At 41.7% G+C, this 18881-nt stretch overlaps 1 protein-coding gene across 1 annotated transcript in view; it reads left to right on the top strand.

Moving 5' to 3' along the window:
• LOC139739552 (maternal embryonic leucine zipper kinase-like) overlaps window positions 1–18881 on the top strand; it is a 44810-nt gene that overhangs the window by 14958 nt on the left and 10971 nt on the right. Inside the window, exons 5-6 of the mRNA XM_071650156.1 lie at window positions 2045–2188; window positions 9208–9276. Coding sequence (XP_071506257.1) covers window positions 2045–2188; window positions 9208–9276 — 213 coding nt within the window. The remainder of the gene's footprint in view (window positions 1–2044; window positions 2189–9207; window positions 9277–18881) is intronic.

The following is an 18881-nucleotide window of genomic DNA, read 5'->3' as shown; positions in this document are numbered from 1 at the left end:
TGAGATGTGTGCATTAGCTTGCACAGGAAAAGGTAGAAAATGAAGCTTGAAAGAACAAATACTTAAATGCTCCTTGCCTTCGTCAGAAGGACCATGCAGTAGTTTATACACCTGCATTTCGGCATATCCTTCACAACTTCTGTTTTTTTCCGGTTGATCTTTAATTCAGGCTGTGTAGCTTTTTAAATAATCATAACTAGTATAAGTACTCCAGCCCAAATTCTACTTTGGCAGGCTTTGTGTTTAAATTAGCAGCAAAAATTAGACAGTAGTGGCTCAATATTCAGGCAGGCGATACATGTTTAAATTGTGTGACCCCATCCAAAGCAAACAGTAACAGCATAATGCGTAGAAAGTTGTGCATCGACTTGATAGTATTCAGCAGTCTATTCAGAGATTTCGCTCTGAGTGTGTTTTCGCAATTAAAACATGGCTACTTTTGATGCTTTTCTATGGAGGAATTCATTTGTTTTCGTCTCAAGGCCAGTAACCTTGTTGGCTGGACTGTCCTCTTTGTACCCTATTTTCTTTTAATCTGCTTAAATTAACTCACCCAAAGGAGGTAAATTGCTGTCAACACTTCAGTTTAAGTGCCCCGATCTTTGAAATTACAGTACGCGACTTCACATCAGTTGTTATCAATGCATGATACGCCGCTGGATTATTGCATGCCTGTGTGCGCCGGGCGTATCTGCACCGAGTCGCTGGGGCTTGATTACAGCAATAGTAATTGCAGATCCCCGGTGTCCATCGTATCCCCCAATTAATGAGCGCTCTGACCTGTGTCTCGAAGTATTCCCTAGGAATCATCCATAATTCTTTTTTGTCTATTTTTTTTCTTTTTTAATGAGAAGAAGATGCCTTTGGGAGATACTGATAGATGAAGCCAATTACAGATGTACTTTCCACTCCAATATTGCCTCACCCTATAACTCTCGCCCCATTAACTATTTATCTCCCATTTGCCGTCGCCAATAATTCTCTGCTCATTTACCAGGTGCTTCCCTGGTCTTAAAGCACCCCACCAGTACGGGTCAAGTTGCGTCTTTGGTATATTTACGCTTCTCTCTCTGGCTGTAAACATGCAGTGTCGTAAACATTGACAAGTGACTACATTCTTCTTCTTTTTTTTTAAATCTATTGTCTATTCATATTTGGTATTGGTAAATGTGATATTTTGCGTTTGCAGGCACCATATGCAGCAGTTTCAATCAAATACTTTCAAAACAGTATGATTTTTTTTTTAAGGGGTTTACTCAACTGTCTGTTGCATTTTACTCTATGATCTACTGCATTATGAAGATTGTAGTTTCATTCTGGCAGCATGCAGACTACTGCTGATGATGACTAAGGCAGACCTTCTATTTTAAAGGATAATGTATGAAGCTTTATTCTGACTCTGAGATTCTACACTTCTACACATACCTGTACAAACCACTGTTACTAGTGGTTATACATGCATTTCTTGCCGTACTTCATACTTTCCTGTCAATCAGACATTGAATCGTAAAGTTAAAAAGACAGCAAATGAAGGCAGACAGTGTTGTGGAGGTTTACTGCATGCAATGATGCAGTGACCCATGTGTAGTAACCTGGGGCATTTGATTATGAGGATTTCATTCCTGACTTAGGCAGGTTCATTTTTGAAAATTCAAAAAGAAATCACTTGCTGATATCATGCAGGAATCTCATGCAAAATGTAGCAAATTGATGCCAGCATGTGTTATCTCGTTTTTTGGGGTGTGTGTTTTTTTTTTTTTACGCGAATCTTTTTTGCCAATCTGCATGCAGCCAGTATAAATCTGTGTAAGTCACGGGCATTGACAGTTTGCCCTTGTTGCACTGCTGCTTACAACAGTTGCAGAGTTTTCAGTCCTTATGTATTAAACTCTCCCAGCCTCTTTTCAGGCGTCTACAACCCCCTCCCCCTCCCCTCCCTCCCTTTTCTGCAGCTTGACCACAACCCCATCCCATTCCCACCCCCACCCATACAAGAATTCATCTTTTAATGTGTCAGCCCTCATGTTTTCCTTTCATTTAACAGTACTGTCCGGGTGGAGAGCTCTTTGACTACATCGTGGCGAAGGACCGGCTGAAGGAGGATGAGGCCAGGGGCTTCTTCCGCCAGATTATCGCAGCTGTCGCTTTCATCCACCACGAAGGGTACGCGCACCGGGACCTCAAGCCGGTGAGTACGCCAGGTCTGGCAAGTTTACGGCCGTATGTTGTGTCCTCAACCCCCTGTCATTCCCCTCCTCCCAAATCTCCCCAAATCTACTCCTGCCCCTTCCCACAAATCCACATCTCCATCATCACATCAAAACAGCTGTACTTCTCTCTGCACAGGAGCTACTATAGTAGCTGATCTAGACATTGTCTTCTTGTTTTCCATGTCCCCTTGTTTTCATTGTCCCCTGTGTTACCGCGAAGAGCAGGCAGAGGGTCCGGTTCAAGTTACATTGTCCACTTTGGTGATGTTGGCGATAACAGTCCCAGCAGTAGTCATGAGAGTGACAGTGCTACTACTAAACCTGAAACTGTTAGCCTCCTTTCATTACCGTGGATTATTGTAATTTCTGTCACTGGGTGATTCCTATTAAAGGAGCACTGTCATCTTTGTATTTACAGTCTCCTATTTTAGTTTTATCATGTGTTGCTTTATATTGCAATGAAGACCCCTCAAAAACAAAAACAAAAACAAGGTTGTAAGAGCAATTCAGTGTGTCCAGTTCTTATAAAGAGAGAGAGAGAGATTGAAAAAAGGAAGGAAAAAAAATTAAAATGGACTATGGCACCCCGATTAATCAGATGTGCTACATCAGTAAGTTTCTGTTGCGTTAATGATAAGTTGAACTCATTCCTTTCATTGCCCTGATATGACGTATTACAACACTTCCAGGGAGATGCATTTTTTCGTGTGTACGTAATTGTGTCTTTTTGATTGTGCGTGTTGCCAATTTAGTGTTTAAAGAGTGGATCATGGACATATCCATCCGTAAATGATGGATTCAAATGTATTGAGCTGTTGCGAACCACGCCACGAAAGCAAAGGGAGGATTTATCATCTTGGGCAAGTGGAGCAAATGACATTTGGGGATGGTTCATGCATTTTTCAGCAGCCGTCTCCGAATCAATAGTATGAAAAATTACAGGCGAGCTGGTGTGTATGTGTGTTGTCAGCGCCAAGGGGCATATCGAGAGTGAGTGCATTTTCTGATTCCTATACGTATGTGAAAACTGGTCGACCTCCACTTTGGGCAGAACTTTGATAACGTCACTGTTGCTGATCAGAACTTCTCGAGCTATGGCCTATTAACAACCCTATGAACAGGAGTGAAACACCGTGCCATGGCACAAACAGTACTCTCACTGTATGAATTCTATAATGTATCTATAGTTGCAATTTCATGAGCATGAATGCATTTTCATGTCATACTTTCATACATATGTCATGAAAAGCAAAAATAAAAGAGAATTGCCACTTTTGTGCTTAAATTAAAAAATCGTTAAAGCCTCATAATGAAATGTGATGATGTATTTGCTTTGATTATGTCCAATTATTAGACTACGAACCCTTATACCGTGTGTTCACTGATTGGCACGTCTGCCTCAATGCTGTCTTTGCCAGTTGGTACCAATTGTTGGACGCTAATTGGCAATGAATAGATATTACGTAATCCCCTGATAATCTCCCATGTGTCACTGTTATCTTCTTGTTGGACAGAGGCACAGTGCTGTGCATGTGTTGGCTGGCCAACTAACCAGGTCAAGTTCAACGGAATTAATGCTAATGAGAAAGTATGGCTAGTTGCACTACATGCTTGGACACATTGAAGAGTTGACAGAGTCTATTATGGGATTTTTTTTTCTGGAGCAACAGCCAAGAGCTCAGGTTCCAAAACAGACAATTTGTTGATGTGGCTCTGGTGCAGAAATTCATGTATAACCTTTCAGGCAGCAGTGTCCAAACATTTGTTTGCAATATTACAAATTCTTATCATTTGTCTTATCTCGCTATAGCTGAGTGGAGCCCCCTGACTGCAGATGATGGGACTGATAGTAGTCAGACAGTATATGTAACCATCGCTGGCAGTGTCCCCATCTAAAACTAGCCCACATTGTCATACACATCTTGTTGTTTCTTTCATTTCTTTCTTTCCCCCCCTTTTTTTTTTGGGGGGGGGGGGAGGGGACAAAACATGATGTGACCCAGTCTCTGTACCGATCTTCCCAGGGGACCTTTGCTCCTCCGAATTTCTAATTGCCCTTCAAGTAGGACACCCAATCATCCGATACCTAGAGGTCGATTGTCAACCTTGACTGCGCGTGGCACCGTACATTGGCTGGCTGACTAATGCCAGCTCAGTTGATGACCACCAGAAAAACACTGCCCATACTTTCGAAGCAAGACCAGTGATGCTCGATTCCCTGTGTACGAATACATTGATGTAACAAAATCCTTTGGGGGAAAGGTTACGCTTAAAGAGCAAAGACTGCCAAAACTGTATGTCGTAGTCATCAAAAGTGCATTGATAGCAAAGCTGTCAATGACTGGCTTCATTAAGAAACACTAGCCATTGCACAAGTATGATGTCTTTCATATGCCTCTATGAAGTGCATGGGGGAAAAAATAACACTTTGAAATGCTGTGAATCTTGTCTTCCTCACCCTTAACTTCGGCATTAGATTTACTGTATTCAATATAGCAACCCTCTTTTTGCATGTTGTACACTTTCATAGGGGGCAGTCAGACTGGCAGAAGATTGAGAAGTTTAAGATTGCAATCTCTAAGAAGTTTTGCCGATGTGACCACAAACTTCCCGCGAAACTTCTCGCGAGGCTTCCCACGCCAGCTGGGGATATTTCCCCCATCTCCGCCAAACTTCTCGATCTCTCGCCAGTGTGACCACGCCTTCTGAGTGGTTGCTGTCAGAAATATTGCACCCACGGCGGCATAGGTCACTTTCGGTTTCATAAAGGAAAAAAAAACAGCCATGCACCTTGTGAATATCCATATTTTTGCAAGCTCTAAAGCATTTATATTTCAAAGACGAGTTACAGTGAAAAGAAAGGAGAAGAAATTATGAGTGCCTGAAGAGTAGATGGCCTCATCTTAATTAGCGATGTCCTGCATCCATGCTCCGGTAGAGAACTAGCCACAGAGCAGTAATGAATGTTTCTGTAGAAGCCGGCGCGTGACTGGCAGTCGCTGATAATGTTTCACACTTTGCAATCGTCAGTGCTGTAGACCATCAGACTGTTTTCTGCCTAGGGAGTCACACGATAGGGGCAGCAATATGGGCAGAGAAAGAATGCGAGATAAGACAAACAGATAGATAGATAGGTAATAGAAAGACAGGGAATAACAAGGAAAAACATCAAACTTCTTGCCATATTACTTTATCATGATACATCAACAACTACAGTAGAGGAAGTCAACAAAAAGATATATATTATCGTCAGAAATATAAGTATATATATATGTAGACAGATAGTAAAAATAGATAGATAGATAGATTGAGAGATAGAGAGAGAGAGAGAGAGATAGGTACAAGTTGATAGAGAAGGATGAAATGATTAGGGACAACATACACATGCATATGTTGTATACCTCCAACTCTGCTGACTTTGTGTGGCATCGCGAAGAGCCATCTGTTTTTCAGCTGATAATGTATTGCCAAGGAAAGAGAATATCATTTTCAAGAGAACATCCATGATTTATGATTATACAGCTTGTATCATGACATCTACTTGAGATATGAAACTACTGCTGTCTCGGAAATTCTGAGAAAGATACACTCGTCCCACGCCCACTCAGGCGTAAGTTAAAGTGTAATCATAAGCATCATGGACCACTGGAGCTGATATGAGACAGGTGAAAATAATGAAACCCAAAGAATGCAATCTTGACCACAGGGGATACATGCTCACTTTCATCCAGCCCTAAGGTCTGGGGGTCTTGCACAGAGATGGAGGGGGCGGGGCAGGATGAATTCAGTCCGGAGTGGATTCCAAGGCCAGGGATATCCTGGGGGGGGGGGGGGGGGGGGGGGGGGGATCGATCAATCGCTGAATGGCTTTCCCAGAAAACAGCAGGCCTGTGTCACACCAGAATCATTGGGGGAGGAGATCCCCCGCTGTTAATTGTCTCTTGATTACACACTGAAAGATTGAGGAAGAAGTAACGAGAAGATGTTACTGATAGATGAAACCTTTCACCCGGAGACGGTTGATTGCTCCATGGGTGAAGTTTTTGATTGTTCTGCGAAGCGTGGACAAGAGAAAAACAGTTAAGCTCCCATCATGAAAGATCTATCTGGAAAAGCCCCCTTCGTCGATTCTTGTTTATTGATCTTACGGCGAAGAGGCGGACTCCATGCCAAACTCTAATCCGAATTATATTACCTTGTAAAAGGCTGAACAAAACAAGCAACGGCAGAGCAATATGATGAGGCATGTTGCCTGGCAATGTATCTCTCTCCAATAGAGTCGGCTTTTGAATAGATGGTAATAAATCATCCCTCCAGTATTTGAGACCCTTGAGCCATTGTATCCCTCCATGGGAACATATCTTGAGACCCACTCCATCAATTTCGTTCGGGCGCATTAGGCCAGGGCATTGAACTTCGCGCGGCACAAACACTCGAGGGATGCTCGCACACTGGAACGCTAGCAATGGGCAGCCAACTGCAGAGAAATATGTTCGTGACTGTTTTGGTCATATCTTGGTGAGAGACAGTGAAAATAAACAGAAAAGTAAAGCCCAAAACAATCATTGCATTCGAGTCTCCCCAGGTTGTGATAGCATTCTCTCCAATGTCCGATTCAGAGATCATCTCGTTGTTCTTCCCCGATGGTAAGGCAGGCAAGTATCGGTCGATGATCTCTCTGCCATTTCACTGCAATTTCGAGGAGCAGACCAGAAATGTCGGCAGACGTCCTAGAAAGCAATAATGATAGTGGCTACTCCCCTGTTCAACATCATTGGATTCATTCCAACTTACTCATCATAATAAAATTATGTTTTGTATCAGTGGTGCATGGGTCAAATAGCTCAGAAAGCACACAAGCATTTGCTTGTTTTTCTACTTCAGCGATAGCATTAAAATTCATTGAAGCTTGATTTTATTGAAGAGTGAGTAATAGTCCCCCATTACACATTTGTGCCACCAATGCTGATTTGTTTGCATTTTGTGGTATCAGAAGTAAATTCAGTTGCCAAATCTTGAACTTGACTGCACGTGGAGTTGGGCAGATACAAAAAAAAACAACTCACTTTCCATTTTGTACCTCTTTATTTTTTTGAAATTGCCAGTCATAAAATTTAACTTAATAAAAGAAGTACAAAACAAGTCAGACAACATTTCTTCACACTTGAAATAAACATGTGATGTAGAAGCTCTTATTACGTCTTAAAACTAGTCTGAAGGAAAGTACAAACCCTGATAGGTCAATGTTACGTGTGAAGCTGCCTCAAGTAATTTCCAAGCACCACATAAAGCACTCTGTTAAATTAACGGCAAGTTAAGTGGTGTAGAGTGATTAATTATGCAGCATGCTTCCTTCGCCAAGACTTGCAATTTCCTAATTGCACCGCATTAAAGCGATGGATAATTTTTTTAGCGCATTATAATTACAAGGCACCTATTTTGGTGCAAAGCTATCATTTAGATCACTCTCTCACACATCAAGACAGTGTGATGGCACGTAAAAATTTGCATGGATGCCTGTCAGCGTGTCGTGGCATGGAATCGTGCCCAATTGTTCGTCTCCCGTGGAGGCAGTGATGGTGTAATTGTTAAGGTGACTCCACTGACCTTTCCCGGCGGAACGCTTGCGCGTATGGTTTTCAGCCAGGGGCAGGCCTCGGACAGGACAGGAAGAATAAACCCTGCCCCAGCGGACGGCGCTTTAGGGAAGTCATCCGATTTGGGTCAGTCTCGTCCAGTCAGGGGATGTCGCAGCTGCGACTGTTTTGGGGGCGGGTCGTAGGTGTCCTATTTCCCCAACTGGAGAGGTCAGGTACAGTCTAGGTCAGCTTGTCTGAGTGTAACGGTCTGTCTGGCTAACAAATCTTGTGAAGGTTTTATTTTTTTCTTTAAAAGGTTACAGTAAAGAATTTATTTAAAAAAACATTCCTAGGTATGCATAAGGAAGGAGTCATGTACTTTGCTGATACAATATGTTCTCTGAAGTTTGAAAACAGAATCCCTCTTTTGAGAAAGACAAAAAGGAACGAGAAAAAAAGAGACATACAGTATGATATAGAAGGAGAAAAGTTGTGATGGAGAGAGAGATGGAGAGAATCAGATGGATAGTAAATGAGAAAGAAAGAAAAATGGAAGGAGGAATATAAAGGAAAAGAGAAGGGGAGAGAGAAAGCCATTACTTTTTATTCATTTTCTTTTTTAGCTCTGAAGAAAATTCCCCAGATATGACACCCGAGAACATGAGATCAACCCTTGGAATCACTCCCCCATGTCATGCAAATAAAACTTTAATAGGAAGAGAGAGAGAGAGAAAAAAAAACACCAATGTTTCCATGCTCTTCAGGTTCTACGCTGACCCTGCGATGTCCACCTACACAATTGTAACACCACACCACCAGCGTGACTTATTCATTGTCTCTCGGCGCCGACATCATCTCTCATCCTTCACAAGAGATTCACACCCCTGTACCTCACGTCTAGCGCCACCACTAGCTTTATGATGAAAGAGATTGCTGGGTCCGCGGAGCGGAATTGTCATGTTACAAGTTCCCATTCGTCAGAAATCCTGGGTCAACAGGGCCCCACATTACACCTATGTTACATAGCAGAAGCAATCTCGTAAAAACTTTACATTGGGTTTCTAGGAGAAAAAGAAAATAAACATTTACCTCATGCCATAATTTTTATGAAGTTTTTTTTTTTTGGTTTGTTTTTGTTTTGTTTTTACAGAGATTACATTGTGGTTGATGTAGAGAATAAAGTGCCCACAAAATGGATATTCTATTCATATATTTTTTATGTACATGTGCATGAGAATATTTGTACACGTACATGGTTATATTCATCATGATTATATTGTTATTGGATGGGATAATTGGGATGCAGCAATAGTAATTGTCCACCCACTGTGTACCCTAATGTGGGTATGTACTTCACAGTGCTTTAAAATTCTTGTATTCATGTCAATTTTTGTCACCTCTTTCTTCTTATCACCCAGGAAAATCTTCTCCTCGATGAAGACCAGAGCCTGAAACTGATCGATTTTGGTTTGGCAGCCAAGCCCAAGGTATGTCACGAACATTCAAATTTTAATCCTTTCATCAAATCCCATTTACATAAAATCAAGAAAATTGAGTCACTAAGTTTTAATTATATCATACATATCGTGGGTTGTTTGAAGAGCAGGAGAAAAGAAAAATAGCTTTCAGAGATGGCAAAGTGTAGTTATAGCAATTGTAGCTGTGCCCAAAAGCTGTCTGTGCATTGATTTTCTTTTTCTTGTATAGCTACAACTGTAGGTATGTGATGACCTGAATACTGTAATCGGGATCTGTCCTGTTTGTGCTGCAAACTGTAAAGAAAGAATAAAAAGGGTGAAGGTCTATTGAAATATGTATCACAGTATTGATATCTCAGTCGTTTTTCCTCGAATGAAGGATAGCATGAAGTAATCAAGGGATATTTAAGAGTGCGACAGTTCTAGCAAAAGGACAGTCAGCACACCTTACACACTGCACGATTCTTGACCGCCATTATAATGATTGGAACACCTTTAATGACACCCCTTGGTGTGTGATCTTGGTGTATCACATAACTTTTTATCTCTCTCTCTCATTATGACTGGAAACCTTGAATCGTGCAAGTTGTTGATGGTAGGTTTCAAGTACGCAGTCCTTGGAGGGTTAAATTGTGTGTATGAACGACCAGCGGTTGGACAGGATATGTGGTTATATTATACCATTATGTAGGATATCGAGCTCCGCTCTGTCCTTGCGACAAGAAATCTCGGGGTGATGATGGCACAGCGGGGGCTCTGGCCGCCACAACAACCACCACCACCGCTGTGGAAAATGAGAACACTCCCGCTTGTTCGGCTCATTAATAAATCAAGTACTGGCAAATTGTGAATCTTTAATCTCCCGTCTCTCCGGGGTGTCAAAGGTTATACAAGAATGAGGTTTGAAAATGAAAAGGGAGAAGAACCCCCCCCCCCCCCCCCCCAAAAAAAAAAAAAAAAAAAAAAAAAAAAGTGGTTCCTGTTTTGTGATGAAATGGAAAGGAAGTCTGCCATAGTTTGCTGCATCTCTGCACAATCAGTAAAGCTGTGAGTGGAAACAGCAGAGCGTGGAAAGTCTAAATGCATCTTGAGTTTGCAGTTTTGAAGTTTAGAAATGAAAAATGCTTTTAATTGACACATTTCAGTTATTGGTAGGTGTGTTTGATCATCAAAGGAATCAGTATCTTTTTTACTGTGTGTGGGAGAGCCCATTCTTTCTTTGTACAGATACATGGGCAAAAACCAAAAGAAATATCCTCTGTGCATACTATAACAGAATTCTTCTAATTAGGGTATGATGTAGGGGGTATTCTTCAGACTGTTGCTTACCCCTTCCTTGCAATTGTCAGGAGGTGGAATCGACCAGGGATTATCAAACTAGGGTAATAGTCCTGAGGAGGTGTGATGCCAGAGGCGTAATAGGGAACGTTGATGGGCGAGGGGGGCGGGGGGGCAGCAACAGATGGCAGGACCGGTTTAAGTCTTGCAAAGTTACATTCATGTGACTCTTGAATTGCATGCTCTGGTTTGTGTATATGTGTATGTACATGTACGTGTGTGTGTAAATTTTTTGTTTTTGAGTTATTTTTGGACGTATATGATGATAAAATATGAAGGCATGAACCGCATGTGATGAACTATTCAAACTAATATCGTATCATAATGTCAGGACCAATAGATAATACAAAACAATTTCTTGCTATTTAAAGTGCCCTTTTTTTCTCTCCTTTAAAGCCCACAGTCATAATGGTAAGCTTTTTTTAGGGGCATACTTCTACTAGAAATGTTCAAAAAAATTGGGGTATGCAGTAATTGTGGTATCATGGCACCCCATATTTGTAACAGTTGGGAGGGGGGGCAGGGGAGTAATCACATGATTGGAGAAGGCATGCACCGGTGGACGTCATCGGGGGAGTTTTATGATTTAAAGATGATGCCCTTAAAGATTGAATGCTCACCAACCAAGTTTGATTAAAGTAGCAGATTTATGGGTGTTCTTTAGTACGATGAGGTAGGGTGCGGCCATGCCCCCTCCTTAGCCCGTGTTGTTATCATTATCACAATCGGTGGGTCACACTGACAGAGCTGTAAAGCAAAACCGCTTGGGACAAGGCGTAGCTGCTCCGCTGATATTTATGGTTTGTTGACTCTACGTGTCGGTTTCTTTCAGTGGTAATTTGCGACGGGCTTGTGGGCAATTTGGCAAGAGGCACTTGATGACAAACATTTTACATGGATTATTTTTTTCCCCTTTTTTTCTTAAATGAGTTTCTGTTTCATACCAAAAGTAGACAGGTGTTTTCCTTGTAGATTGTTCTCCATCTTATATTGTAGCTTGCTTCATTTTCTGATTAGTATCTATAGGGAGTAGAGGAGATGAAATAGTCCCGTTTTTTCTTTTTCTTTTCTTTTTCTTTTGTGGGGGGGGGGGGGGAGGGGAGGTGGTAGGAAGTGAGGGGGGTGGAAACTTTGCTCAGTTGAATTCTTTTTTTTTTTTTCTTTTCTCTGTTGGGTGCTTCTTCATTTCCTTTTCCTCTCAGCGACTGCATAGTCACAGGATGGCAACATCTTGGGTTTTCGTGTTTACACTGTACATCTTGCATTGGGGACGTGCTGAGAGTGAGGGATGGGGACTGGAATAGCAGCTTCCAGCCATCGTACCGTATCTGTCGTGGGTAGGGGGCTGTATATAAGATAGTACAGTTGGCTATTTAAAGGCTCATTGATGACAGTTGCCGCTTGAAAGTGAAAAACTCCACTCTCTCTTGAAGTAGACTTTCATTTCTAGAGGAAGTTGCGTGACACAAATGGCAAATGGCTTCACTGAAACCATACAAAAAAGATTGGGAATTGCAGAAATCATGTCTGTACATGGTTTCATGAAACCGTATGAGACGTTACAGTAACATAACAGCTGGAATGTGGGTGGATGATGTCATCCTCTTACAACTCCTCTGATTTTGTAATAAGCCCACCTATATCTGTTGATGTTGTTATTCAACTTCATGCTGCCTTTTCCTCAATCTCTCATGCTGCTCCCCCCTTTACCCCTCGCTTCACCTGCCCCCCACCCACTTCAGTGCTCTCCTCTCTTGCTCCAGGGGGCTGCTAATTATTGCGGGGGTGTCCAATGGAACGTCGCCCCATCTCTCGCCTTGTCTTGCGCGCATCTGCGTTAAATTAGGGGTAAAAGTCCAGTCCACTGTCGTCGTCGTGCCCACGCACCGTTCCTCGCCGCGCACCTTTACACGGCCAAAAACACTCTCGAGAGTCTGATAGAGGGGAAGAAACAAAGCAAATAAAGGAGGAAAATGAGATTGGCAGTCAGCGGAACGCTCGGTCGCTGGCGCTAAATGCCATTACGCTCAAAGTGGGGTGAGTTTCAGCATGGGTGAAGTGCTTTAGGACATTACAGTCACATCTTCGGCTTTTTTCCCCAAAATTTTCCTCTCTTTTTTATTCAAACGTTAATCTCCCCTTGTGCAATGCACATGTGAATGTTGACAATCAGAGTCTGGAGAATTAGAAGCATGAGGGGCTCAGAATTAATCAAGTTTGCCATTGCAAATGTCAGACCGCAACATTAACCCCACCCTCCCACTCATGAACCCCCCCCCCCCCCCCCCCCCACTCTATGCATCAAAAGTGTCTGTGAAGTCTACGGATTCTGCGCTGCGCATCCATCACAATACCACAACATTAATGAGTTTACGAGTTTCAGAGTCAGACAACAAGCCCCATGCAGTTAAATCCATTTAGAGATTCAAATGTCAGACCACTAATCTGAAACCCCTCCTTCCATCCATTCACCGTTTTCGTTGTAGTGTTGACAACATCTGAAGTCTTCGACCTCATCTCTGCCATTTTACCAATACGAAACTTTTTACTTCATATGATCATGGAACATTTTAGTAGATCTACTGCTAGTATTCCTAATGGTTACAGGTCCTGAAGTGACATTTTCTTGATCTGGGATCTTGTTGTTGTTTTTTTTTTTACTAGTTTGAATCTGTTTTTCATCTCTTGACATGTAAACAAGAGAAAAATATGCCTCATGGTTTTACTTCGAAGTTATAGAATGAAGCTGTTATTTGCAGGATATCTACCACAAAAAAAGAAGAAGAGAAAATAATGATATAAATTGAAAGAGATGATCCCTCAGCAATGGCCTCCATATCCTCAATTTCATTGCTGCTGTTGCTAAGGCAACCACATTCTTACTTCCAAAACAATACTGGTCATTCTTATCTGCTGAATATGTATTTACTTATAGATGTAATACTGTTCGTGTTCACTTTAGACTAAACTGTCTCATGCGAGACTCATTTTGGTGCACTTTTGTCACTCCATCCCAAATATAGAGGCAAATGATAACAATGTTGGGGATTTTTAAGAGTGAAATATTAAGCAAATAATCAACGTTGGTGAAGGTGATGGGACAAACTATCACTTCCGAGGCGATCTGGATGTAACTATCTTTCCGAAGCGCAGCTGAGGAAAGATAGCGCCACACATTCGGATTGCCGAGGAAGTGATAGTTTGCCTCATTGCCTGAAATCTAAAGTTGATTATTTGCTTTATATTCCACATCTATATTCCACTAGACCTATCCTAGGTAGGTATAGATCTAGGTATCCTTACTAGGCCAAGCCTTTAGGGCTTACGTTACGTTCACTTACCAATCATGTTGTTGCTAAAAACGCTGAACATTCTGAAACACGAACAAGGCAACTAGACTACATGCACGCACGGTATGGTAACATACGAGCCAACTTTAGATGTAGGCTGGCGATTACAACACAGCATCGTCTCACTGACGCTGAAAGTGCGTTAACAGTGAATGTTGCACTGTGGTCTATCACTTGACCCAGGTCAAGTGATAGACCACAGTGCAACGCACTTTTATTTCGCAAGTTACTCAAAATTATAAGTTATATCAGCAAACAAAAATGACTACCATCATAGAGTGTAACGAACTTTTCTTCTTAGGTGATGTGATGGGCAAAACTTCGCTTTTTCACGTGATCAGCTCTTGACCAATCCTATAGCATGATTCTTAGTATGTGGAATATAAATTTAGTTAATCTTTGATTCTGAAGCCTCATTTTCTCACTCAGGTTCCACCCTGTGTAAACTGGTTTGAACTCAATACCCATGAAATCCCTGAGATTCTGCCCCACTGCCGAAAGTTTCAGCATCTTCGCCAACATCACGCGATTGGTACAGAAACCAACCGTGAATAAGAGGCGGTCAATTACCAATGGGCCCTGCGTGCACTTTTGGGGGAAACAGATTTTCCTGCAATCTTTTGTCACAGGACAAATGTGAGAGTGTGCGTGAGGAGCAATTCACACTGAAGTACCTTTCTGTATGTGAAACCTGGAGTACTGTCTGCTTTCCACCACCCCGCCCCCACATGTATACATGCATTCATGTCAATTGGTTAATAGTTAATCTACTGTCAGAAACCTGTAAATATGTCCAAGGTCTGATTAATTGATTCTATACTTCTTCCTTTGTCTGTTGTATTGTACTTTTGAACTTTGTTGTTTTCTATCTCTCCCCCTCTCTTTCACACGGCATGTGAAAGTTCTTTTACAGAACAAAAACACATCACTTTATCACAACTATGTGTGACCCACAAAAAAAAAAAAAAAAAAAGATTCAAAAGGTCACCGTACGTGGCCGTTAAACCCTTGTCTGCAGATCAACTGCCGTGAGCCCAGCCAGCTTGGAAGCTGTCGGCCTGCTTAATTTGGATGATGAGGGTATTAAGCCGAGCAGGCATTGGCCGACGAGTGGCCAGTATCAGTGCAAATTAATCGTCGTTTGCCACAACCCGACTGAACAAAAAAGACGAAAGAATTAGAATCAGCCCACTGGCACCACACTCCCTGCCCAACTGTGACAATGGAGGGATTTTTTTTTCTTTATTTCGAAAAGCCTCCATTTATGATAATTTGATTAGAAAGCACTTAATTTGATTTCCTGGCCTCATCACAAGCGATTTTGGGCCGAGCCATTTGAGTGCCGACATGTAGGGGATTTATTTGCACGTCAGGCCATCCGAAGAGGCAAGTCAATTCTCACTGCAGATGTTTTCCAAATTAGTTTTACACCTATGTGGTTGCACAAAATCTATTCCATTTACTCCCTTCTCTCCCTCTCTCCCCTTTTATCTCTCATTCTCTCTCCCTCTCCTCTCTCTCTCTCTATCTCTCTCTCACTCACACACTTCTTTATCAGTCTACAATGTATTTGTATCTATCTATCAATCTATATCTATCTATCTATCTATCTATTTATCTATCTATCTAACTTAATACTTTAATATTTCCATATGTTTCTCTATATATTCATCCATCTCTCTCTCTATCTACCTCACTTTATACTTATCTCTATATGTTTCTCTATATATCCATCTATATCTCTCTATCTATCTGTCCATCTATCTGTCTACCAATCCGTCTACCTACCAATCTTTCCATTATGTTACACTGAAACTTCTCCCAACGTGGGGAAGAACCTTGAGGAGGTAGCACTCCTTCAGGTCTGCATTGCCAATTTGAAACCCACAATCACTATTTCAAAATAGGGAAAATGATGGCAAAATATTAATGGGAGTAAGCATCGAACCTCAGGTTTACATGACGACAATGATGTTGATGACAGTCATGAAACCACGGTAGACTTTTCAGTGTGAGAGCTGTTCTCTTTAGAAGGCTTTACTATCATTTTAACACCCGAGTCAAGAGGGGAATAGCTAATAAAACTGTCTTGCCTGAGGATGTACATGTCAGGGCAAACAAAAAAGAAAATAAAGTAGGAGGGTGTTCATGGTAGAAATGCAGAGAGGAATAATTCATTTCTTTTCCTAGTTTTTTTTTTTTCCTTTTAAATCAACTGTTTTGGAGCTGGCACCCTTCAGAAGGCATAAACATTTCATATCTTCCCCAGATAAAAGTAGGGCAGCACACACACATTCCCTCTCTCCATCCCCCTTGCGCTGTCGCCCCAGCGTTAGTAACTTTGGGAATGGGGCGGGTAAGTGATGGGGGGGGGGGGGGGGCTCGAGGGGGTGCTGTAGGCCCGACAAACATGACATATTTTTCCCCCCTGGCATAGAGGCATCCCATCCCATGTGAGAATAAGAATCTTCGATCTGTCAGGCGTAGGCCCAGCTGTGCAACCAATCAAGCCGGTTGTTATTGTTTACATTTGTCTCCTGTTCTATCCGTGTTCATTGGAAGACTGCACAGTAGCATTCAGAGCGCAGTGTTGCTGATTCTCACCCCTTTCTCCCTCTCTCTATCTATCTATCCCTATATCTCACCCTCTCTCACTGGTATGTTCATATCTCTCACTTTTCCTTTCAGAGTATAGTGATAAAAACACATAAATTGATTAAGCCAAACTTACACAGAACAAGAAAGCAGGGGATGCAGAAAACAAGAAGAGTATCTAAGTAATATCGGTATCTATTTTAGCTGAACTAAAATTGTGCTGATGACGCAAGACCATTACAGAACGATATAAGGCCGTAAAATGTTATTCAGCATGCCTCCTGCTGCTCATTCACACTCATTCATTTTGAATGAGCTCAAATAGGGCTGCAATGTGATTGTCAATTGGAAATGGTTGGTGTATCGGTAGTCACTTACCTCTAATGTTCATGCTCTGTTACTGGCAATCATCTCATTCCCAGCATCCAAAACGTCATGATCAGTGTAAAATGCGGACTCAGAGGGAGGAGGTTCGGATAACAGAAGAGCATCTTTGCCTTCGCGGATTGATAACGGAAACAGAATGTTCACATGGATCGCATATCACTCTCCGAAACAGATAGTGCCACTTTCTGCGGTGCGCGAGTATTTTTTTTATTTTTTTTTTTGCCTGCCGTTTTGAAATTATCGGGAGAAATATGCGTGGGCGGTCCTGTGCATGTTTGCACAAAAGTCAGGTTTCCTTCCCACACCAGTACCGTTGGAATCGCCCTTTTTCCCCAATCCCCGTATGAATAATATGTATCAGTACAGTGCATGGCTGGGCCAGCTCTAAGAGGGCAGTCATTACAAAGCACAAATACAGCCAGCATGCATGCTGCAAAGTGCAGTCCAAGATGTAAAAAACAAAGGAAACACAGTCAGAACAATGTTGGGGAGTCTTTTTCTGAAAGTGATTGACTGTGTATGCCTGTATTTTATTTGCGTCATCCTTTTAACTACTTCAGCCCCAACGTTAACATATTTGTGTATAATGTCAACCGTTAGCGTTTTAAAGTGATGGTTCTTAGAGGGTCAGTTTAGTGACAGAAAGCAATCTTTGTTGCTGTGGGATATAGCCCTTCTAACACCCGAGATGATCACGAGATGATCCCATTTTATGAGAGTGTACAAGAACATGTGTATCAAAAGTAAATGTAGCAGAGGTCATGGATGAACATGGTGCTTCTAGCTGTAATTGACCTCTGTGTCATTGTTTTTGTTGTCTTTGTTGTCAAAGATTTTAACAAGCATTCCAACGTACCCAACTATCAAAGCAAGTATTTCTTTGAGCCTTGAGTGGGCAGTACGCGTGACAAACTAAAATGAATTGGGCGTGATGACTCTACGGGAACAGTGAAAACAACAGCAAGGTCGCAATCTGTATAATCATTTTACCACACAATCATACATTCAGTAACCATGGAATGAAAGAGGAGAGAAAGGGTGTTGGGAGGTGAGATTTGAGGCAATGCAGGTAAGAGAAAGGCGGCCATATGGAAAATGAGATGCTACAAATGAGTATTTTGTGATAGTGCATGGTCTGGTGTATGTCTATACCCAATACCCAATATGTACATGAAACCTGGTAGGTCCTGTATACTGTAAAACGAGGAATGTTCGCATGCATTTTAATTTTGCAAATTTCGCGAGCACAAAGATTCGCGAAATTAGAATGCACACAAAAGTTCCTGTCTGCACTATATGCATTGAACGCCAGTGGCAATTTGCAAAAATTTCATGCCATGAGAAAGGCCTTCGGCTCCAGTTCGCAAAAATTTTATGTCGTGAAAATATCATGTTTTCTCAGTACAGTGTACATGTATCTGAGTTTGATAATTTCATAGGGAACCTGAGCTTAAAGGGGAATTCTGAACTATTTAAAAGTTAGTGTAAAGAGAAGGAGTACAATCTTAGAAGTACGATAGTAAGAATTTGATCAAACTTAGATAAAACTTGAGGAAGTGATGAAATTGTGAAGTTTTGCTAATTTTCGCAAAAGTAACAGAACTTAACAATTTCATGACTTCCCGAATTTTCATCCAATCTTGATCAGACATATTCTCACTATTGTGTCCATAAGATTTAAGTCTTTCTTTCTCAGACTAACTTCAGTTGACTGGCCTGGAACTCGTCTGTAAGGACATTAGCAAGCCAATCATGAAAACTTTGAAATAACAAGTGAAACTCTCCATGAACTCTCCTGCGTAGAGTTGCTGCTTACGATGTGATAACATGGATATGGTGTCAACATGAAACCAAAGACCTGCTTGCTGCACAGAGAAACCCCGTCAAATCGTGGCTCTGCCCGACGTTGTTAGTTCGAAAGCACACAATTCGATACTTCATCTC

The sequence above is a fragment of the Diadema antillarum genome, unplaced genomic scaffold (genome assembly GCF_040938485.1).
Source record: "Diadema antillarum isolate AM-2024a unplaced genomic scaffold, OU_Dant_1.0 seq00000807_RagTag, whole genome shotgun sequence".
Lineage (NCBI taxonomy): Eukaryota > Metazoa > Echinodermata > Echinoidea > Diadematoida > Diadematidae > Diadema > Diadema antillarum.
The sequence above is the reverse complement of the archived record's forward strand: the minus strand, read 5'-3'. Positions and strand labels throughout refer to the sequence as shown.